At 41.4% G+C, this 24326-nt stretch overlaps 1 protein-coding gene across 1 annotated transcript in view; it reads right to left on the bottom strand.

Annotated features, from left to right (window-relative positions):
• PCSK2 (proprotein convertase subtilisin/kexin type 2) overlaps positions 1-24326 on the bottom strand; it is a 101783-nt gene that overhangs the window by 57595 nt on the left and 19862 nt on the right. Inside the window, exon 2 of the mRNA XM_030448334.1 lies at positions 23837-23941. Coding sequence (XP_030304194.1) covers positions 23837-23941 — 105 coding nt within the window. The remainder of the gene's footprint in view (positions 1-23836; positions 23942-24326) is intronic.

The following is a 24326-nucleotide window of genomic DNA, read 5'->3' on the forward strand; positions in this document are numbered from 1 at the left end:
CAGTGAGTGGTGTGAGAGCAGCCCTGAGGAAAAGGACTTGGGAGTGCTGATGGATGAGAAGTTAAACATGAGCCATCAGTGTACACTTGCAGCCCATAAAGCCAACCAGATCCTTGGCTGCATCAAGTGAAGCGGGGCCAGGAGGTCAAGGGAAATGATTCTCCCCCTCTGCTCTGCTCTCATGAGACCCCACCTCGAGTGCTGCATCCAGTTCTGAAGCCCCTTTTACAGGAGGGACATGGATACGTGTCCAGGAGGGTGCTGGAGCGTGTTCAGAGAAGGGCGACGAGGATGCTCAGAGGGCTGGAGCACCTCTCCTATGAGAACAGACTGAGAGAGTTGGGGTTATTCAGTCTGGAGAGGAGAAGGCTCTGAGGAGACCTTATTGTAGCCTTCCAGTATCTGAAGGGGCCTACAAGAAAGCTGGTGAGGGACTTTTTAGGATGTGAGGTAGTGATAGGACTAGGGAGAATGGATTCAAACTAGAGGAGGGTAGATTTAGATTAGATATTAGGAAGAAGTTCTTCACCATGAGGGTGGTGAGACACTGGAACAGGTTGCCCAAAGAGGTGGTGGAAGCCCCATCCCCGGAACTTTTTAAGACCAGGCTGGATGGGCCTCTGAGCAACCTGATCCAGTGGGAGGTGTCCCTGCCCATAGCAGGCAGGTTGGAACTGGATGATCTTTAAGGTTCCTTCCAACCCTGAAAATTCTACGATTCCAAGTGGTAAACCAGAATTTCGTACGATCATGCCATCTTTGATAGGTTTTTTGCTCTAGGATAGAATTTTTCAAGGGAAAGGCCTGAAACAAAGCCAAATATCTTCACGTGCAGTGCACTGCCTCCCAGTGCACTGCCTCTGCTGTCTCTTCGCTTTGGCACGAATGTCATATCAGGATCTAAACTATCACAGGTGATAGCTATTCTAGGGGCTCCCTTCTTATTTCCATTTCCAAGCCAACAAGAGAGGAGGAGCATTTTCAAAATCTTAAGAAATTTCCAAAGGAATGAAAGACTGCTTTCTTATTCCAACAGGAGAAGCTGACATTATGTTTTATGTTATATAAAGGCAGAAAAGGCAAAGTACTTTATATTTCAAACAATGCCCTACTGCAAAACAGCAGGACAGTAATTTCAGATAAAAAATCAAAGATTGCTGAAAACAAAAAATAATCCCCAGAGATAAGCTATAACTACATGCATTAGTTTCTCCAGTGGATCTGGAGAGACTGCAGACCACAGGGACACTTTTATCAGCAGCCTGTGGGTAAACTTTGAACTTCACTGTCTCATCACTTACACTGGGCCACAGAGCCAATCCATCTCTCCAAATCAGTCAGAACAAGAACCTTTCAGGGCAGGCATTAGCAACAGTATGCCTAATGACAGAAATAAGGCCCCATGCATGTACAACACTATTGGCTGCAGACTGTCCCTTCCTATTTGCAAAACAAGTTACTGTCACTGTTTTCCCTTCCCTTCCATCCCTTTGCAAAGTACCGTAGATACACCTTTCTTCAAACATCATGCTTGGAAAAAACTCACATATTTAGCCTTTTTTAGCAGCCAAAGTCTTTCCACGGAGCAATTTTCATCTATTACAAAGGCCATCATCAACCTGTCGGGTGTTATCAAAAAAAGGTCTAAGTTATGTTTACAGCCTTTCTGTGGTATAAAAGGGTTTTAGTTTAAATGGGAATCAGACCCAGTTCATCTTTAAGATTGCAAACCTTTGTGCACAGAGACTATCTCTTGGATATGTGCACAGGGTGTAATGAAGAGAGGTGCACACATGATGCTCAGTCTTCCAATTTAATAATTCACTCTTTGTCATCATTTGTTCATGTATAACTTTGGAGTGTTTCTTATATTCCTGGGCAATCTTCCAGCAAAGGACTTTCTTCCTGCTCCACAATAGCTCACTGGCCATACAAGGAGAGGTACTACGGAGCCCACCTTTATATAACATACTTTTTAAAGATTCCACTAGAGTGGTTGCTGATTCCATGCAAGTGATGAATATCTAATACATCCCAAGGGAACAGGAGTGCTCACAGGCTAAAGATGCCTCTAACGCTGTTGATTTTAAGTTAATTTATTTCATGAAGAAAGTCTCTGGGTAAGTGGGGATTGTGAGAAAATTTCACTTTGGGAAGAAAATCCATTCAATTTGGTTTATCTGGCAAGACTCAACTGACAGGCCAAACTATTGCCTTTTGTTAAAGTGTACCCTGGACTCACCTTGATGCAGATAAGACTTGTAAATGTGTATTTATTTGTGCTATTGCCCAAGCCCAAAATACATTTCCAGTTATAAAGCATAATTTGTAGCAGCTGTACCCCTAAGTTCATGCATCCTCTCTTCCTGAATATACTAGTTTTCTTTACAGACATTATGTTTAAGTGTACTACATATATAGAGAGTGGAAAAGACTTGAAATATACATCATAATTTAGAGAAACTGAGTCAATAAGGATATGATCTTTAAAAAACTCTGCAGCAAGCACTGAAAATAAACGCTCTAGTCTCCAAAGTTATTCTGCACTTAAAAGCTGGCTTTTGACCTGTGCTATAGCTTGTCATGCTTCCATTTCATTCTCCCCAGCACCCTTCCCACTCAAATTTCAACTAATAGCTCATCATTTGCCTTGAAACATCTGCTAGGAAAAATACAATTCACATTTTCTCTCATGAAATTACTGGCACAGATTATCCCCTTCCCACATTAACAGTAAATATGCCATAACGTCACAGTCACTGAAGAACTGCATGTTGCCCCATACTTTATACCATTTATTTTGCTTTCTTACTGTGTGCATCCTTTTCTAAGCAGCATCTAAGTAAAAAAAAAAAAAAAAAAAGAATTATTTTTATATAGCTACCCTGCAAGCCCAGTGACAGCATTTAGTCATGGTTAACAGCAGTGTGAGATGTTTGAGGGTCCCTCTGTCATGCTGTAAGGGTTTAATTCAGCTTCCTCTGCTGCTCATGGACCTCTTCCAAACAGATGGATTCCACTGGATCCATCACCAGTGAAAAATTTTCCTTCCAAAGTTTTTCCAGAATCTCTGTTGAAAAGTAACTTCCCAGAATGAAAATGGTACAATGGCACTTAGGAGGGAAGGAAGGCAGACAGAGTCATGTCAGTGATGTTTTCTTACATAAAGCACATGAACCAAGCTAAAAAACCAATTTGATTTAAAATCATCCCATAAAGTCTGAATTTAACAAGCTACTTAGAACTCTATATAGGTCCTCAGAACCTGGACTCATGGGATAACGGTGAAAAAAAAGGTTGGTTCAATCATGCAGAATCTAAATGTTCCCAAACCTGGGTTCAGAAAGGGCACAAGTGCTTTTTGATTAATTTTTCCTGGCTGCAGCCCTGTGAGTGCCCTACAGAATATCATCCTTCTCTTTTGTAACCTACTCTGTGCTGTCATTATGTAAAAACAATTTTCCCTTCCCTATTTTCTCTGCTGCATGAGCAAATGATACAGTTTGAATCTGGAAAGAATACCTCTTGAAGGGGCAGCTCTCCCAGTTAATGTGAAAGGGAGCACCTCTGTGCAGACAGAGGAGGCCATCACAAATGGGCACATGTCCTTGTGCCATCTCCTGCAGTCTCTGGTTCTGTGACTCAGGTCCCCACTGCACCCTCCAGGCAGGTTGCTAGTTCTGATTGCTGCCCACTGCTGTCAACACCTCCCCAGCCAGGTGGTAATGACATCTGCAGAAAGCCCATTTAGCTTTAATAAAACACAAAGCCTATTTTCACAAAGCTGCCAAGCCTGGAGTGATGTAGCAACAACTGCCAAAAAGTCTAAGCTTATTCTAATATTTCAAACCTGCAATACTTAAACTTCAAGGCTCGTATGAGAGGTGGTGATATATTAGTGAGCCTTTCTTGGCCGTTTTTAACACCTTCAGAGCTCTGTTGCTGTCTCAGTAGAGATGCGATACAGCATTGCAAACCACTGATCTTCCTAAAGTGCCACCTGGTGGGAATTACGTGGGCTGTACAATGTCTTCTCTCAGGAAATTTCATAACTAGAAGCCAGACACGAAACAGAAGCCATTCCTGTGACAGAGGGAAAACTACAATTATGCTGCTGCTCACATTCATGTATCTGCTCATGCACTCAACAGCAGAGTAGCTGTTTATAGCACAGCTAACTTCTTTATTGCTATAAATACACTGGACAAAGAAGACAGGGAGCTTGAGCCCATGCATGTCTCTCCCAGCCCAGTAGGAAGCCACTGATGATTTCTATCAGTCAGACTGCACACCGTAAAGGTTGTGTCACAGTTGAACGCAATTCCAATTCTGCAGCTCCAGGATTCAGAGGTTTATGGGTGCCCATGTTGCTGTACAGCATTGGGTAAGCAGCGTACAGCTGTCAGGGACAGGCCATCTGCCACAGAGGAAGCATCATAACAGAACAGTTTCATCGGAATAATTTCTGTATTAAGAGGAAAGGTAGGAAAAGTGGGAAATAAGCAACTGGTTTACAAAAAAAGGAAAGAAACAGTCCATGTCCTATACTTTTGTCCTTTACTCAGATCAGTGTTGAATGCAACACTTCTAAAGGATTGACCTTGTCATGACATGCTATACATCAGAAATGCTTTTTGTCATCTTCAAATGCACTCTTTCAATCACAGAGCCTGCAGAAAGCACAGTTGCAGAGCTCCCTGGTGCCTGGCACCAAGGCAGAGAACATGGCCAAGGCAGAAAGATCTACATCAGGGCACTTTTCCAAGCTTATCCTAGAATCTGGCTGCCAGAGTGGCATAAAACAACCCATCTGCCTCTGAACTGCTGCGTGCCTGGCTTAAGAAGTCCATTGAACCTATCCCCACATTCCCCCTGGGCACACTCTGCAATTCTTTTCTTGACAAGGAAGTCAAAATGACATGAAGTAATTTGGCAAAAGGGATCACATCTAGCATGAGATTGTGGGCAGATCTAACACAAGGCAGTGGTGGGGTCAGAAAAGTGGGGAAGAAATACCATGATGGGATACAGAGCTGGCCCTAACATGACAGGTCACACAGAGAATCAACAGGAAGGGAAAAACCTTTGAGACCAAGACAAGTGTTTATACACTCAGGAGCTTATCCCAGCTGAAACCCTCCATAGCTTATCACAGAGACAGCAGTACAAAGGACAGAAGTGTTGTTTGAATATTCTCTATGGGTTTTCTTCATAAGCCCCTCAGCAGAGAGGTTTTTTTACATGACTGCCCATACTCTGCAGCAGCCTGTCCCACTGGCTGCTGGCCAAGCATCCCTCCAAAGCACATCTGCACAATTATTTTTAAAAATCTTAGAAACAAAAGGAGTCTGTCTTGACTTCCAGGGATCAGGACATATAACTGGTTCAGATTTGTCACAGGCCCCTCTATTTATCCACTGCCTAGAGCAATGAAAACTGGCTCCCAAAGAGTGCAAAACTCATTAATTGGAGCTGCATGTGCACTAGCAGGGATTTTGGTGCCAGAATTTTCCCTTGTCCCCACTGGGTCAAAGCACAGGCTGGTTTAAATGAAGTGAAAAAATTATCATCCTGCTGCACATTCTTTGAACTATTGATACTTTTTTTTTGGCCAGGAATGAGGGAGCATCTTTTCAGCTCAGTTATTAGCATAAAATAATTAGACTTTGGAGTATATTTTTCTCCCAATGCACATGCATAATTTGCATCAATATTAATTGGGACTATTCTGTTCAGATGCATTGAAAGGAGGCTGTACCACTGAAGACAGAGAAAGACTAAACCCTAAATATGCTTTTGCTTAGCACCAAAGATTTCCATGAACTTCTGCAAACTGCAATCCACATTATATAATTCTCTCTCTTCCTAGTTGATTTCCATTGAGACAAATGTTTGGCAAATCATGGAAGAAAATAATTTGCTCAGGTTTTCACACAGCACGCAATAAAAATGATGCATGCAAATTCTATGGAAATTGCCCTTAGTGTTCAAACTTTGAGTCCCAATTCATCTTGTGGTTTCCACAGAATAAAAATTTCACAGAAAAGCTTCCTTGATAAAATTACATTTCTTTGGTATGAAAAAGGATGAATCCCTGGCTAATTCTAAGAGTGCCTGCTGCATGCACATTTAGGGACTTTTCACACTTCCAAATAGCCAGCATTAACCTCTGCTTCTGCAGGCACCAAAGAAGTGGCTTGAGACTACAAGTACTCACACAATAACCAAAGAGAGAACCAGGGAAATAAACTACTACAGCAGAAGGATTGACTTTATGGCATTTTGAACAGATGCCTCGATCAGGATATAAAATCCTACATGTCGTGGGCCACGGCAGTCTGAAGGAGTCTCAAATATCCAGTGCTAAATGACAGAATCATGGACTTGACAAGCTGTTGGCAACACAACAACAGCAGAGATGAGGTACTTTGTTCTGGGCCTTTCCTTTAAGAGCAAGATGAGCTGTATCTACGAATGACCACCAGGAAAGGATAATAATCAACAGTGAAGTGCTGCCAAAGGTACAGCAGAATTATATAAGGGATGAAACAGCCAAAGTTGCAGCTCAAAATGTCATTTTATGAGACTGAGAGAAACAACAATATTCTGCAAAATGAGGAACAAAAAGTAGGATAAACACTGAGGTCCCTGAAAAGGACAGAACATTATCATCTTCTCTACTGGGTAAGGCCCCTTATCATTCCTCTCTTCCATTTAAGGAAGGGTCAATCCAGTTGAAGTTATTCCATCTCATTGATCTCACCACACACCACGCTGGACTGAATTGCAGCTATAAATGCTCTAGCTTTGAAACAATAGTTTTCTTTGCATGCTATCTTTTTAAATGCAACCACACTCCCTATCCCATCACCAGGTAACCCTGTAACAAGAAAAGTGGGAATGGTATCTGAGAAACAGATCTGAGGACAGAGGAGGCAGGAATAGCTAAACTCAGTATCACCACTGGGGAAAAAAAAAACAAACAGGTGAAACCACCACACTAGAACAACAGGGCAGGTTTAGTATGGGCTTCTTGTCTGAGATTCAGTTCTCCAGAACTGCTAAGACTCAGATCCCACCTCTTGTTGTTCAAGGGTAAGTATAGACTCACTCATTCATTTCAGTGAAATTACTTCAGACTTTACTGCTGCAAATTAGAGAAGTGGCTACCTCTTGTGTTTAACACCATCTTTGTGAGGAGAAATACTGTTAAAAGCCTCCCTCTGGTTAAATTCAAGTTCAAATTTGCTGGGCTGGACCTGTGAGGACAAATTGCCATGCTCTGCTTTGGGGGAGAATGACTGTTTCCAAAGAAAACAAATCACATCAGAAGATGCAACCCACTGGTGAAGAAAAGTTCCTGAGATACTGAAGGGGAATGAGTAAATTGGGGTGCCCAGAGGGGGTGCACACTCTGAAGCTGGAGCAGCAAGCAGAGCCATGTGAATCTGTATGTTCAGGTTTTGCAAACAGCAATGGCACACAGACATAACCTGGAGACCTCCTAGTGTAGGCGCACTGCTGGTGCCCCTTGTAAATGGTATCTTACAGATGTCTTCTCTCCTGAATTTCTGCCTTGGAGCTTGTGGAAGGGTGCCTATGTCTAGCTCCACAGATATATCCCCCCAAAATCCCAGTGTCATTCCCACCTGAGGCATGTGTCGTTCTTTCAGGTGCTTCTCTTTCCCATTCCTTTTCCTTGCCTATAGGTGATGAAAATTCCAGGGGAATTTATCTTCCCTTTAACATAACTTGTAATGCAGGAAAATTATAGAGAGGAAGAAAGTACAAGGTCATTATACCTTACACAAGTAACTGAGATCATGGTTTGGGCAGGGAAAAAGGAAGCAGATGGTTATTCTGTTTGTTTCTCCCTGAGATCAGTTATGAAAACAGAGTCCTGGAAAGCTACTATGTTGTTTAGTAAATAGTTTCCTGAGGTGCTTATAGAAAATATGTCTCAAAAGAAAATAAACCTTTCCTGTTTTCAAATTATAACAAGAAATAAAGGCAGTACTGGGAAAAGTTCCCTCCTACTCCTCTATGTCCTCTCTCAATATAACTCAGGACTACATAACCCATATAAATCCCAAAGAAATAATTAATTATGTGTTGCATCAAAATCACTAATTCCTCTAGTCCAGGTTGGTAAATGCCTGCAGTTTCAATCAGGCAAAACACATTAAAAGAGGTTTCAAATCACCTCACAAAGGCTACAAACTCTATTTATTATTTCATTCCACATCCTCATTTGAGGGAAATACAGTCAAAAAAGTCCTTCATCTTGGCCTGAAGGCAATGCTGCAGTTGGAGATCAGTGCTAAGGAGATGCCTTGTCCTGGTGTTATACTGATGCTCCTGGCAGGTGGGGCAGGAGAACTGAGAAGAGCTAAATGTCAGCTTCCTACCTGCAGAGACTCAAGAGAAGTCTGATTTCCATTAGCAAATATTATAATAAAAACCAGGCAACACCTACACAACCCTAATTGCTAAGAAATCACTGATGTGTCTCTGACAAACCATAACTTTCTCTGGCTAATCAACACAGATTTGGGGTCAGTAACATAGATAAGGTAGGCCTGAAGTAGGTCTAAAATAGCACAAAGACACACAATTCCCTGACTTTCTGCTTCTTTCCATGTGAGAATGCAAAGTGAGGGGGGGATGCTGGATTTTACCCTCTGGTAAGGGCTGCACTTTTATGTTTTAAATGTATAAACTGCAGAATGTTCCTTCAGATAACTTCCATAGTTCATGCAGTAATTTACTTGCTTACAGGACAGCAAAAAGGAAACAGTAAATGAAAACAGTTTCTTAGGTTACGGCTTCCCAAGAATGAAGACCTCTCACTCAAATCTCTACTAATGATACAGAGGGAAACATATTTCTCCATCTGCTGCTGCCAAGGCAGTGCCATTCTGGGAAAAGCTGGAATAAGCCATGGGGAAACAAGGACAGGAGCAAAGGCAGGACCACTAATACTGGATTATACCCAGAGACAAATGCCTCCATACAGTTCTGTTATTATTTTACACTTAGCCTCTAGCACAGTAATTTCCCCTGAGCCTCCAGATCATGCATGTGGAAATACTAAATGACAACAGTAATTACAGTTTAAGGTTACTGTTCTTTGTTTAAGTCTTCTGGCCTTCAGAGGATCTGCACTAATCTCTTGGTTTTTATTTTTTCCCTACTGTTCTCATCTCAGTTTTCTTATTGTCCAGGTGCTGTAAAGACCACAAATGGCTGTAATCCAAACTTTTTTTTTTTTTTTTTTTTCTTTTCTTTCCCCCAGAACAGTAGATTTGACATCTGGAATCTACTCCTACTTTTTCTCTGCTTTGCTGCATGACCTGTTAGAAAATTTCAAGTCCTCCTCTATTTATTTCCAGCATATGTGAAATGGGCATAATCTGTATCTGAAGCATGCTTTGAAACCTATAGTTAAAAATTATTTCATTATGTACTGTAAAAGACCACAAATTAATTCAGATGGAAAGACAGATTGTTTCAGTGAGAGATCTAAATTACTAAAGCAGCCCCTTTCTCAATGTCATCTATTCTGTAGGCAGATAGAAAGTATTTGGAAAGATTTATTTGACTTTCTGGCTTACACTGAATTATTCATTGTTTGCCAGTCAGCTAGGTAATTCACCTTGTACATGCTTCTCAAGTACAGTGCTAATAAGAAAACCACAATAGGTAGGTTTTTCTGATAAACAACTTTCTCAGGTAAACAGCTGTCTTCACAGAAATAGATAATTTCTCTATAAAAAAAAAAAAAAAAAGAAAAAAAGAAAAAAAAAGCATTCATTATTCCATGGTGAATGGGAGGACATCGGTAGACGTCAGTTTGACTCATACTCCTAAAAGCACAGTCCTTTTTCATACCTTCCCATCTCAATCTGGGTTCTGCAATTCTTTCATACACTCCAACTTCCTTCCAAACCTCACTGACACATGACAGTGAAAACATTTCATAATTAAACTGCAAATTCCACTGAGGCTGCACAAAGCCGTTCTGAAATTAAATGAGACTTTTTTTTTTTTTTTTTCATTAAGGCAAGATGCTCACTGCAGAAGTTTTTTTTTTCCTTAGAGACAACTAACTAACTAAAACAAATAATTTGTATCCCTCTTCCAGGTTTTTTTTCCAATTAGCTTCCTGGAAGTAAAAAAGTATTCGTAGCTCATCTTTTGCATGTCTCAAGCTAACTACTGGGTTTAGGCTTTTTTGTTTGTTTGCTTTCAGTGCATTATGACCTGTGAGTAAAAAATGCATTCTCCTGCCTTAGAGGACTGCACCACCCAGCTCCCATCACCTCCTCAGAACAAGATAAGCTGCTAAACATGCTCTGACTGAGGGAAATCTCAGTTTCCTTAGATGTTCTTAGAAGAGGTAAGGTGAGCTGAGCTTCCCTGGATTTGTTTGTGATAAATACTTCTGGCAGCTTTGGATAACAAGAGCTTCTTACACTAACATCCAAACAGGACTAACCATTTCTGATGTAGATGCTCAGCAAATCGTTGCCCTTCAGCAAATCAGAGAGAGAAACAGTCACCTCGTGCCAAGCCCCTTTCCTTCAATTTTCCAAGAAAGGCTACAGACCAAAGACCTAGTGGAGGTTGACTGGATTTAACTGGCATCAGAGAGCCAGAGGGCTGCACAACTGTGAGGAGCTCCAGCTCTCACAGCAGCACTGCTGCCTTTAAGTCCATTCTTAGTCATTTAGATTGAAATAAGAGAAGTGAAATGAGCAGCAAGTTAGCTATTTCTAGGAGCATGAGAAGGCTGGAGTCCTGGCCAATAGTCAGATGCTTGTTTTAGAGGCTACTTTTCCTTGCATGAAACATACTTTTCTCATCATTATAGAATACCCTCAGACATCCAGACATCCTATGGATGTCTGGAAATAGGATGCTAGTTTGGAAAGAAATAATAAAACTGAAGAAAACTGTTAAAAAATGAACATGAAACAAAATCTCACAAATGTTCCAACCAGAAACATGGAAACAAAATTAAACTAGTTTTTCTGCTAAATCAAATTGTTTGATGCAATAAAATATTTTTGCTTTGACTCAGTATTTCAAATATGAATATGTAGATTCTCTTTCTGTTACTTTGTAATTGCACTAACAGAAATAAAAGGGGATGAGGTCCTAAAAATAATGGTTTTCTCCAGTCCCTTGTCTGATGGCAACAAATTCATTAGCTTTCCTTACAACATGCCCTGAGCAACTTGGGAGAGGACCCTTGAGATTTAGAGATGTGATGGCTATATATGGAAACAAGGAAATTAAAGTTTAACATCAAGATTTCCCTTCCTCTTTTCTGAAAGTAATTAGCCCAAATGGAAACCCTCTTCCTATAGTAATCAAGGGAATTATTTCAAGAAAAGGTTGTGTTCCAAAACAAATAAAATGAATTCCCGAGAACATTTTCCCAGGAGAGCATCAGATTTGATAAAAGAAATAACGCAAGCACTGTTCAATCATGTCAGTATCTTCTGGACTACAGACAATGAGCATTTTTTCCAAATTCTGCCACAGAATGCTTGTTGCCTCCCACAGTATTAGATCCATAAACATGTGAGGCAGGATATTACAAGAAGAGTTCAGCTTGTTCCGAGCTGGAAAAAGCAGCAATTATAATGGCACCTATAAGATTTATAAAAGGTATTGCATGTTTTTAAGAGACATTGTGGACACTGACTAGAACGTGGCTTCTCCAAAGAGTGGAGGGGCTGGGCTAGCAGCCCTCAGCTCCTTGTTTCCCTGGGAGAAAATGCCTCCAGCCACAACAGTGGTGACTTGGGTGGAACTACAGGTAGGACAAAATGAAGGTTCCAGTACTTGAAGGGACCTACAAGGAAGCTGGGGAGAGACTTTTTACAAGGGCATGAAGTGAGGGAATGGTTTTAACCTGGAAGAGGGTAGATTTCAATTATATATCAGGAAGAAATTATTTCCTGTGAGGGTGGTAAGACGCTGGCACAGGTTGCCCAGGAAAGCTGTGGATGCCCCATCCCTGGAAGTGTTCAAGGCCAGGCTGGATGGGGCTAAGAGCAGCGTGGTCTATTGGGAGGTGTCCCTGGCCCATGCAGGGGGATGGGCCCCCTAAATTATCTGTAAGGTCCCTTCCAACCTGAACCTTCTATGACTCTATGAAAAGTGATTCAGTGAGCCAGAAGCTCTGCAGGGGAAGGTTGGATAAGAATAAGGGAAAACAGTGGCCTAGCAGAGAAGATGGGCTCAGGACTGGGTTTATCATATTTACCAGATAAGAAAGCCAAGTTAGATGGGAAAAAAATGTAATCAAATCACTGAGCCTCAGACTCCAAGACAAAATCCAGGGCATTTCCTTGTCCCAGTGGCTTATTTTATTTTTCAGGTCCTTGACAGGGATTCAACAAATACATCTGGACTTCCTCCAAAGAAAACAAATAGGAGAGACACAGTGAGGAGGAAGAGAACCAGCTACTAATGTTGAGCATCTCACTGCAGTGTTATATAAACTAGAGCCCAGCAGTAATCAGCTCAGTGACAGTGCTGCAAGACCAGAAGTATAAAAATATAATAATTACATCTGGCAGCTCTGGCTCTTCTGTGGAGACTTCATATTTGCAAGGCTTATGGACCCCTTACTGCATATTCCTCTGTATGAAAGAATAATGCTTGGACTCAACAAAGGTGAAAAGAACAACAGACTGCTCACATTTATGAAATATTATGTCTGTACACATAATAACAGCGTATTTCATTTCAGCACTCAGACAGTAAATGGGTATCAATATAAAAAATAAAGCAGCATCTTCACATAAATGTGGTCATTCAACTATCACTTCATACAAAAATGGTTGTAATGTTGTCCAGAGACTATTAATGATAGTACAGAGCTGATATAATACAAGGAATTAGGAAAAAAATGTAAGAGGGAGATGTTATGGTATTTCTTAGTTTTTCCATAATGTTTTATTCCACCCAGCCTGTTCTCTGCCTCAGCATGCAAGTTTACAAGGCGAAGAAACACTGTTCAATTTCACCAACCCATGACATACATATTAGCATTTTAATTACTATGGGCTATTCTCAGATGTTAGGGGCACCCATTTTGCTGAAAAGCCATGTTTCAACGCAGCATCAAATAACCAGTGAAGAAAACTACTGAGAAACAATTTAAATCTAAACCCTTAGTTCATTTCCATTGTATCTCCAAATACTGCAATCAACTTTCTTTGACCTTTGTAAACCCCTTTTTATATTCATGGAGTGCACACAAGCAATGATTTCACAGATGTATTTATAACTCCTTGTTGGCTTCTGGGCAACCTGTGCCAGCATCTTGCCACCCTCATAGGAAATAATTTCTTCTGGATACGTAATCTAAATCTATCCTCTTCCAGTTTGAAACCTTTGAAGGTTAGTAACTACCAGTTTGAAGTTAAAAAATAAAACAAACAAATAAAACAAACAAAAAAACCTGTTATAAATCTATGTTTATAAATGTTTCGTTCTAAACCTACCATGTTACAGGCTAAACTACATAAGTACCATATACTTACCAGGTACAGTATTTTAACTAATCCTAATTCTGTATCCTTTCCAAAGTACATGTCAACCGTTATACTTCCAATAGTTCAAAAGGGTTTAACTCAAAGGCAGTTTTCCAGTCTCCCACTTCCCAAATTTTCTGTTAGGCTCAGATTTTTGTCAAAAAGGGACTCCAAGATGTTCCTGAGAAAGTTTATACTCTTATTTAAAACAAGAAAGTATAGCTGAGTATACGTGTTTTCTAAACTGAAAGTGAAGCTAACTCATCTTTAGAGTCCTACACATGGCAGTCTGGATTCTGTTGTAGTTCTGATGTTAGTGACTTGGCAGTCCACATTTTGTGCCATCATCAAGCACAAACGCTCCCAGACCATGCCTGACTCTTCCAAGTCTACCCCAGCCATCCCAAACTGAGCCCTGACAAGAGGAAAGGAAAGGGTCACCACACAGAGCCAGGAGATGCTGATATGACAGACAGCCAAGAGAAGGCAAAGCCAACAATCAGTGGCTGCTTCCCTTTCCCTCACCAACACAGGCTGCAGCTGCCTTGAGCTTCCTGAGGAAGAAAAGTCTGATCACCAACACTACACCCATGGATTCCTGGACCTAGTGAATGCTGAGATGTTCATAACCTTAGCAATTGTTAGCTCAGTATATCAGAGCACTGCTGTTCTCATTTGAAACGAAACCAAACTAAACCTCCCCCAAGTCAAAGCAAACTTGAAATCAAAGTCACTGGCTCACAGTCTCCATTCTTCTCAACACCCTAAACCACAAAATCCCTAAACCACATATTCTCACCACTACCACTTTTCCTCTTGTAACACCAGATTCCATTGGAGAGTCAAGGCTGAAAACTGCACAGACAAATAACAGAGACAAGGCCTGCCCCATAGAACAGAGACTATTCATCAGGCAGAAAACAAGAAGGAAGCAGAAAAAAGCAAAGTGAGACTAGGAAGCTATGCTGCATTCAAGAGAAGAGTCATGAACAATGATGCAGAAAACTAATGGCAGTTCAGCTATTTACAGTCAGCAGAGTGGAGGCTGAATGTGGTCAACTGTCTCACCAGGTTTCTGTAAAAATACTGAGTTTCCACCTGGTTACAAGTATTTTTGAGGGATAAAGTTAATTCTACTGCCTTACCCTACATTAACCCAAGTATCATGTTCAGCAATATATATCTGATATAGCATGTGACTTGAAGCAACTTCAAGAGTTCATCTGAACCATCCTAGGGCTGTGAGGAGAAATCAGCTCCTCTTACATCAGTTATGATCACTGTCTCTATCCTCATCTTAAACCCATCAACCATGCAGACTCCACAGCCCCTGATGGCACCAGGACTATAATGAGTCAATAATTTTTATTGTGAATCTGCACAGCATCATCATCACTGATCAGTCTATTACTTGCAGTACATTCATTTACAGTTTTTTCTAATAGAAATAGTTCTAGCTTACCCTGTAATTTTAGCTACACTCTAGATGTATAAAAGACATGTATGTTTGTTTGATCTCATTTTGATAGTCTTATTTTATTATGTGCAGCTAACAGTGCCTTTTCATATAATATAGCTATATGGGATCTCCAACGTTCTGTAATGTTGATGATAGATTGGTTTTCCTCCTCCATTTGGCTGTCTTTCTACTTACAAATAGAAATAATAGATTGATTTAGCTTAGCTTTTACATCGTGCTTGATATAGCTGCATTTGCTCCACTAGCAAATTGTTTGAAATATTTAATTTTCCATACTCAATGTAGTGATATTTCTTGATAATGTTCACGTCAGAAGTGTATTGCACATCACAAATACAATATACCTACACAGCCTAAATGCAAGCCGCCAATGCAGCACTTGTCAGGAAATGAAACTTGGAAACAGGGAAATACTTCAGTGTGTATGCTTAATATAGTCTGCAGTAAAGGGGACTTGGGTGTCAACCCAAGTGACAGCTGAAGTATCTGAGTAACTCCAGGCCTCATTATTTTTTCTTATATTAGAGAATCTTTTTTGCTCTTATTATAGAAACTGACTCTTATGCAATAATTGTGCTATCTCAATTAAAGAGCAGCTAAGTGCTTTCCAGTTGGAGCCACTGCTGGTCAACTATGCAAAACCTAGTTGAAAAGGGCTTTCTGTGAGCATTTTATCTCCCTCAATCCTTGTTGAGCATGTATAGAGTCTGCAAAGGTCTTAAACAAGAATTCCTCAGATTGAGTTCTCAAAAAAAAGTCACAGAAAATTTAGCAATCATCATCTGCAGTGACAACAGCCAGGCTACTATACTATGTAGAGTCATGAACCAAGCTTGCTACTTCACTGAATTTCCAGCATTTTTCTTATCACATTATCACAGACACAATTTCATGCCTTAAGGACCAGTTTATCCCCTACACTCCAGGGGCATGGATGATCCAATATATATACCTCACTAGAGCTTCCTCAAGAAAATATCATTTTTCCTTATGATCCTTGCCAACTGGTTTCATTATGAATCAGAAATACAAAATCTTCAAAAAGGCCCCAAAGCTTATGGGAAATCAAAACCAAAAACCAACCAACCAACCAAACAGTTGTATTAATACAAGTACAGGCCTCTGTGAAATTGAAACAGGCTCTTGGAACCATTTCCTCAAATACACTAGATAAAGCATTAGACAACTTATGTCAGAAACAGATAAACTAGGGATGCATCCATGGAAGACACTTCTGGCTATCTGCACAGTACGTTTCATTTTGTCAGGATGACTGATGACAAAAACATCTTCAGTTCTTGTTTGGTGAACAAGCTGGCAATGATGCTTCAACCAATGGTGTGTAGGTTTGAGGGTGGCTGGTTTTTTTCAGCATTGGAAGAAGAAATTTCTTCTAATGAGTTCTCCTTGGCTGTTCAATATTTATTGCAGGTACTTAAGCAGACCTTTTATTACTTAATGTTCCATTTCCTCCTAAAAGGATAATACCAGTACTCATGTAATATTGCCCTATAGTGTCATAAAATTGGTGACAACTCCAAACTTTTCCTAGGCATAATCCTACCAGCGTGCTAGCCCCAGGACAGAATATATTAGGGCAAAACTCTAAATAGGCTTCACTGAGAAGTCTGTCATCACTACCATCTGCAGTATCAATTTACATAAAAGAGCTGAAAACATGAAGGGCTTTTTATCCTGCCATTTTCTCTTTTCTGTCTATCTTAACACATACATTCATACCACCCTGCATGACAGAAAGCTGGCTGGGGGACCTGAAGCCTCCTCCCTCCCCAGAAAATTGAGACTGGGTAGCAAGTCTTGGGCACTACAATCACTTTATATAACACTTACCCCCATAGAAGCTGAAAGGTTTGTGTAGGGTCACTGCTGGGGTAAACTGCATGCAAATTAATCCCTCTACCCACAAACAAAGTTGACAGCAGAATTACAACCCTGCACAGGTCAAGTGTTGGTCCTTTTCTATGGGATTTTGTTATTGCTGCCCTTCTGGTTTTTGGGATTAAGGCAGATTTTTTTCTCAGAGGGACAAAGCATCTTGGGATATCTTCCAAGTTTTGATCAGAAACTTATCAGGGAATGAAAAACACTAGTGCTGATCAGGAAGCTAAAAACAAACAAAAAACACAACAAACAAACAAAACCACAAAAAACCCCCAAAAAACGACACATAGGGCATGGAGCAGGAATAAAGATGCCAAATACAGCCATTTGAATAAAATAAACTCAGTTCTGCTGATCTTATCAGGAAGTTTTTCGTTTTCCAAAGGGGAAAATCTGTGTTGGCATCTAAGAGAATCGAGGCAAAAGGCTCCACCTTCAATCCCTCTCAAGCCTATCATGAAAGCTGCCAAAAAGTGCACTAAAAGTTGACTTGCATTACACTGCCTCTGCTATAGGCTGCTGTGCTCTTCCCAAGCTGCCAGTTTCACCCCTGTTGAAGATGACCATGGATGAAATATCCAACTCTGGCAGCACTCTGTATCCCCCTGCCAGGCATCACAGGGCACATCTGCACACACAGGTTGCAATGATCTGGCCACAAGCCAGTCGCATTAGGGGGGCATGGGAGGGGCCTGAGGTGAGGAAGGATATGAAAGATTCTGATCTGTTAATTAAATGCTTAGATTCTCTACATTTGCAACTCGTTTTTCTTTCCTTGCACCATGACACAAGCTGTTGAACTTGAAGAAACTACATACCCCCCAACTCTTGTACCAGCACAGGCATCAGCCAAGTTTCCTTTTCTAATCCCTTTCTGCAACACAATTGCCATCACAGAGATATTTTTCTAAAGAAGTTATCATCTAAGTGCCAAACTCACTCTCACTGGAAGACTGAGTATATATATTGAATTATATATACATATATATGTATATGTATATTTAATACCCCAACACCAACACAGATGTATTCCCATATAGATACCGTATTGGGACTCAGTCCTTCTCTGTATATTAAAGACTCTTTCTTGAGGGGGATTAATCTTGGCAGCTGTCTGACAGGAGAGACTGTGTGGGAGGAAAATGGTTTTATCGAGAACTTGAAAGAAAGCAAAATAATCTTTGAGAGAACAAACTGTGTTTCAACGCTTGAGTCTTCAGTGGAAAATTATTTACTAACAGAAAATACCCAACAAACCCAAAAATACAATAGTATTGCTCTTAAAGGTAAGATAATGTCCTTGCATTTTTTCTTTCCTTTTACTTTTGTGGCCACTTTCCAAAGCATTTATTAATAATACAGTTGAGTCTCTCCATAGGAAGCCAGAATCTGAAGTCAGTTTTGAAAATCAAAATGCAGCAAATCCCATGGTGGAGCAGGAAAGGTCTCTGCTTCCCATTCTGTCTCTACTATGCTTTCAGAGGCAAGAAACCTAACAAACATGACAGTATGAGGCATCTGTGTATTTCTGAGTTACTTTTCCAGAGCACAAGACGTACCGCTATTCCTCATAATTAAAACCAAGGTTTGCTCTTACAGAAGATGTATTGCCTCCTGCTTGCAGGGAAGTCTACCTTGCAAAATGCCACCTGGCTCTAAGGTTGTGTTGTCATCTGCACTCAGGAGGCAGCATGTTTGTGGACACCCTGTTTCCAGTCTTTCCAGGCTATCTCTATGCTTCATCATGTACTCCTCAGCTCACAGGGTGGCTCCATGCACAAATCACAGCCTTTATCCATCACTCAGGGCTCTTGTTCTGCCCTGTTCCACTTACTCTCTCCTCACCTTCAGACTTAGTTCAGTCCCACCCTAACTCAGGCTCCCTGCTGGCCTCATGTCAGCTCAGGGTCCTTGCTCCCTGCTGCCGTCCTGATGTTTCCTGCACCCATGGGTCACAGCATGGGCTACGTCCCTGCCTGCAGCTCCAAAGCATAGGACAGCAGCTACTTAAGTGAAATTTCCCGAGAAAATCCAAGCTTAGTGACTGACCTTTTGGTTTGAGAAATTTCAGCTGAAACAATGAACAGATTAAGAAGCAGATGAAAATACAGTTTCACATGAAGCAGGCTGGATATCTTGCTGCTGTGTTTGATCTCATTAAAAATTCTCATGAAAAATGTAAAAATGGTAAAGGGGCGCTTGTTTTTTCCCCACCCAAAATCTCTTTGTTCCCACGGGTTAACAAAAACAGAGTTAACAAAACAGAAGCACACCTGGAAATCGTGGGAATTTGCAGCTGACACCACGTTGCTTCTGAGGAAATCTCTCCTTGAAGTTTCTCTGTACCTCAGAGAACATATTTTAAATTGTAGTGAAATGAGGCAACCAGGTGCCACTAATTGCCAGGGAGTGAGCATGAGCTTGTGTCAAGCCCACCTGTGCTTAATTAGGGCAGGCCTCCACTGCGCATAAGCAGGACCAGGGGGCCAATAAAAGGTAAGGCCTAAGACACAAACTCAGCTCACACTGGAACTCACAATCTCAGTATGTTTGGCTTTAAGTGCTGCTTTCAGCACTGCACTACCTTTATTGCTCCACTAGAGCTCATCGGCGTCAGGGTGAGGCTTTGAGGAGTCTCGAACCCACAACCTTCAGCATTTCTCGGGGTGTGTCGATACCTGCTTAGCTGGCTGCGCCACTCAAGCCTCACCTTCGCCATCAGAGTGAGGCTCTGAGGAGTCTCAAACCCGAGGCCCCAGAGAATTGCTCGGGTTGTGTCGTTACGTGCTCACCTTTTATTGGCCCCCTGGTCCTGCTCATGTGCAGTGGGGGCCCACCCTAATTAGGCACAGGTGGGCTTGACACAAGCTCATGCTCACTCCCTGGCAATTAGTGGCACCTGGTTGCCTCATTTCACTACATTAAATAACTGAACAGTCCTCATTTGGAGCAGTTCAATTCACTGTGGTGGTTGCCATGCAGACAGTGAGGATCCCTGGGAGGGCTGGACTGACAGCAAAAGCCACAGTACTTCATAGGCCTGCACTTTTTCTTGAACAGCTGAAGAGCACAACACATGGTATGACAAGACTACAGATGCCTTCAGCTGCTACCAGTACTGCTTCAGGCTTCAGCAATACTCATGTATTAAATAATGCCAAAACAATCACACTTGAGGCTTCCTCAGAGCAAAGATTCAATTCTTGCCTGATCTTTGGGAAGGCATCTTAATGATGCTCCATTTCCATTCCCTTGATAGAGATGCTGTTTATCACACCATCATTGCATACATTCAGCATTATCTCCAAATTATTTTTGTAAAAAACATTGCATGAATCTTACACCCAAAAAGAGCTTTTTCAAGCATTTTTAAAGGCATGCAGAGCATGAAAATGATGCAGTAACCTGTTGGCTAGTGTTCTGACATCTTTCCCCCCCAACTCTTGAAACACTGACACAGTTCCTCAAGGGACCTACTTGATTAAAGAACATTAATTAATTGACTGAACATCTGTGCTGTTTTTCAACTAATAATTAAAATTAGCTAGGAATTGTAATCTCTTTAAAAGTGAAAAGCATACAGAATAACTGCAGCTCACCTTCTGACAACATTTGGGAAGGGCTAAGCAACTACAACATTTACCATAATGGTTCCTCAGAGATTTGTAAGGCCATGTGGTAGAAGTTTGCTTCCTGGCTAGCCTGACAGCAGGAACATTTTATTCTTGGCTTCATGCATTAACGTATTAACCATGACAGTGCTGACATTTGTTGCTAAGTAAAATTGAAGGTAAATGGTCTAGAAAGCTGACATTAAATTTAGAAATTATTTTTGGAGCTTGAAATTAAGTACTGTCAACACAACTCATGTTTTCACTTATAAGCAAGTATGACAGGAATTTTAATGACTTCCCAAACTCCACAAATAAAATAAAGACAATAAGAGTAATTATTTTAATTGCTCTCAAACTATATTACAAGAAAGCAACCAACCTATATGGCTATAAGAGCTCAAGGACTAACCAACAGGACAGAGTAAGTAGGAGGGCTAGATGAGAAAATGTCATATTACATGTGAAATTGAAATGTTTTCATCCTCCTTCTATCCCTCAGGATAACCCATGAGGTCAGGATACACCCATGGCCATCCTTCTCCTCACATTCAAGATACTCTTAATTATTTAAACACAGGACTTCACCCCCTGAGATCTAAGGAAGGAGCCAAGGAGAGACAAGCCATTGGTATGCAGCACCAGGAAGAAGTGGGAGATTAGCAGCAAAAATGAGACTTCACTGCACATGACAGAGGCCAAATAAGAGCTAGAGACTGAAAATATCAGATAACTGCAAAAGAGTACATCTCTGAATGAAAAAGGTAGATTCCCTTAAGCTGTTCTTAATAGCACTGCAGACACTTACTCTAGAGGTAGGCAGGGCAAAAGCCAGTCTGGAATTAGTATGGGAGTGCGCAGCCATGTGATACTGAGGCTGCCATGTGATACTGGTGGACTCATAAAAACAGCATCCCCAAGTTGTAGATAGTTTCTGAACCATTTGCTTTCTGATCATTGCTTGGGTAAACAAAATGAAGGAAGCCTGAGGGTTCCTATTCAAGGAAGGTTGAATGGTTCCCTTCCTTATAGCCCCTCACCAGTACCTGGTACCAGTTTGAGAGAAGAAGACCAGTAAGAAATACCTCAGAGCACTGAAAGCACAGCAGTAGCCATAGGGAGCCTGCCAGCATCCAGCTCTCAGCATCTCAGGATGAAGTGGCATAGGCAGGGAGCACCTGGAACCTGTGTGGTTCACTCACATCACTCTCAGCTGCAGAAGCCACAAGTTGTGTGCATCCCAGCTGGACCTCAGCTCAGAAACACTTGAATTTTTTGCAGAAATAGGAAAATTAAGCTGGGAATTCAGATCTTGCTTGCCCTGGTGTCACAGCAGCAACCAGGGTATTAGTAACCTATTTTTCTTTTCTTTCTGCTCAGTTTTTCATTTTCGTAGGCATTCCAATACTATGTAAAATCTGCCAATAAGATTCCATCTGGAAGAAAACTGTTCTCCCTTCTATTTTGCTTACAGTGTTGAGAGCTTGAAGCCTACCAAAGGATTTTTAAAAACATCTATTTGCTATCATTATATCATTCCTCAGGTTTATCTACTTTCTTCAGAGAGTAAATACATTTTTTGTGCTACCTGGCCCCACTCCAGCCCAATATTACACTGGCGTAAAACTCTGAAGAAAAGAAAAAAGAATTTGCTAGTGTTAGGTCATAGCCTTCTGTAAAATGCATCTTTTCCTCTTGAGGGGTTTATACTTTTGAAAAGTGAGTGCACCACTTGCAGACTGCGAGTAAGAGCATCTAAAAGAAATATGGAACTTTGACAGCATGCACTCTCTTAGCACCTGGGGTGTACATCATCCCCTGGGAAAAAGTTCCAGTGTGACTGCGGACAAAATGCTACCACTCACACCACAAGGTGTTATGGTATGGATGACCCACAGAGTAGCAGGATGCATGGTCCTCCACAATATCCTGCTCATCAAGTTGGAGAGAAACTGATTTGGATGGGTGGACTGTTGAGTGGATAAGGAATTGGCTGGATGGTCACATCCAGAGGGCAGTGGTCCAGGACTCAAAGTCCAGATGGATACCAGCGACAAGTGGTGTCCCTCAGGGTTCTGTACTGAGACCTGTACTGTTCAGTATTTTTATCAACAATATAGAGAGTGGGACTGAGTGTACCATCAGCAAGTTTTCAGATGACACTAGGCTGAGTAGTGCTGTCAATAAGCCAGAGGGATGGGATGTCATCCACAAGGACCTGGACAAACTGAAGAGGTTCAACAAGACCAAGTGCTGGGTCCTACACCTGTGTCAGAACAATCTGCCCTATCAGTACAGGTTTGGGGGTGAGGTTTTAGAAAGCAGCCCTGCAGAAAAGGACTTGGGGGTGCTGGTGGGTGAAAAGCTGGACATGATCCAGTGTTTACTTGCAGCCCAGAAGGCCAATTGCATCCTGGGCTGCATCAAATGAAGTGTGGAGAGAGGTGATTCTGCCACTTCATTCTGCTCTGGTAAGATATCACCTGGAATATTGCATCCAGCTGTGGAGCCCTCAATACAGGAAGGACATGGACTTGATGGAGAGGGTCCAAAGGAGGGCCACAAAAATGATTGGGGGGCTGGAACACCTCTCCTACAAAGACAGGTTGAGGGAGATGAGGTTGTTCAGCCTGGAGAAAAGAAGGCTCCAGGGAGACTTAATAGTGATCTTCCAGTATCTAAAGGGGACCTACAGGAAGACTGGAGGGGTCCTGTAGTGACAGGACAAGGGGCGATGGTTTTCAATTAGAGTAGATTTAGACCAGATGTTTGGAAAAAATTCTCTACCATGTGGTTAGTGGAAAAATGGAACAGGTTGCCCAGGGAGGTAATTAAGGCCTCAGCCCTGGAGATATTCAGGGTGAGGTTTGACGAGGCTCTGAGCAACCTGATCTAGTTGAGGATGTCCCTGCTTACTGCAGGGGGATTGGACTAGAAGACCTTTAGAGGTCCCTTCCAACCCAAACTATTCCATGATTCTATGGGGGATGGGAAGGTGTTTGACTGTGAATGGCTGCTGCACTCAGTACAGAGACAGAATGCACTTACGTGCCCAGGAGTCTATGGCATCACTGAGTCTCATTGGAGTGAGGACACAACTCAGAGAATGCTACGAGTATTTGTAGTAGCTCTTTGGGAGGTGTGTCCACATGGCAATCACCAAGCATGAAACAAACAAGGCATAAGGTGTTGGAACAAAGCCATAATCACAGAGTTAATCATCAACCTCTCATAAAAAATAGTCTGTGTGACAAAGAAAACACAATAGGTGCATATGATGAAACACTTACCCTGGAATCTTTTTCCAGGTGACGCTTGTGTTGAAGACTGCGTCTTCTCCTGGCCTTGGCAATGCCATTGTGATAAAAGTAGTATCCTGTGTCTAAAAAGGGGAGCTGAGGAAGAGAAAGAGAGAGAAAAAAAACATATCATGGAGCTGTTGGCTATTAATAAGGATGACATAGAAAACTTGTACCTGTGAAGTGGCACAGGAACCTACAATAAGACATGTGAAGAGTGGAGCCAAAGGTCTCAAATCACCCTTGAGAATGACACTTCTAAAAACTTTGTGTGGCAGCACTGAAGCTATTTGCTACAGGTTTACAACACGTAACTTCACTTGTCTGCACTTGCTATTACTTTTCACCTTATATTTAAGGTCAGCTGGGCCAATTTTTCTGAAGGGCTTCCCAAATCACACCAGGATTACTTCCTATTTCCTAAAAAAGCCAGAATAAAAGAACAAAATTAACTGAAAATTATTTAAAGCTACCAGAAACC

This window comes from Calypte anna, chromosome 3 (assembly GCF_003957555.1).
Source record: "Calypte anna isolate BGI_N300 chromosome 3, bCalAnn1_v1.p, whole genome shotgun sequence".
Classification (NCBI taxonomy): domain Eukaryota; kingdom Metazoa; phylum Chordata; class Aves; order Apodiformes; family Trochilidae; genus Calypte; species Calypte anna.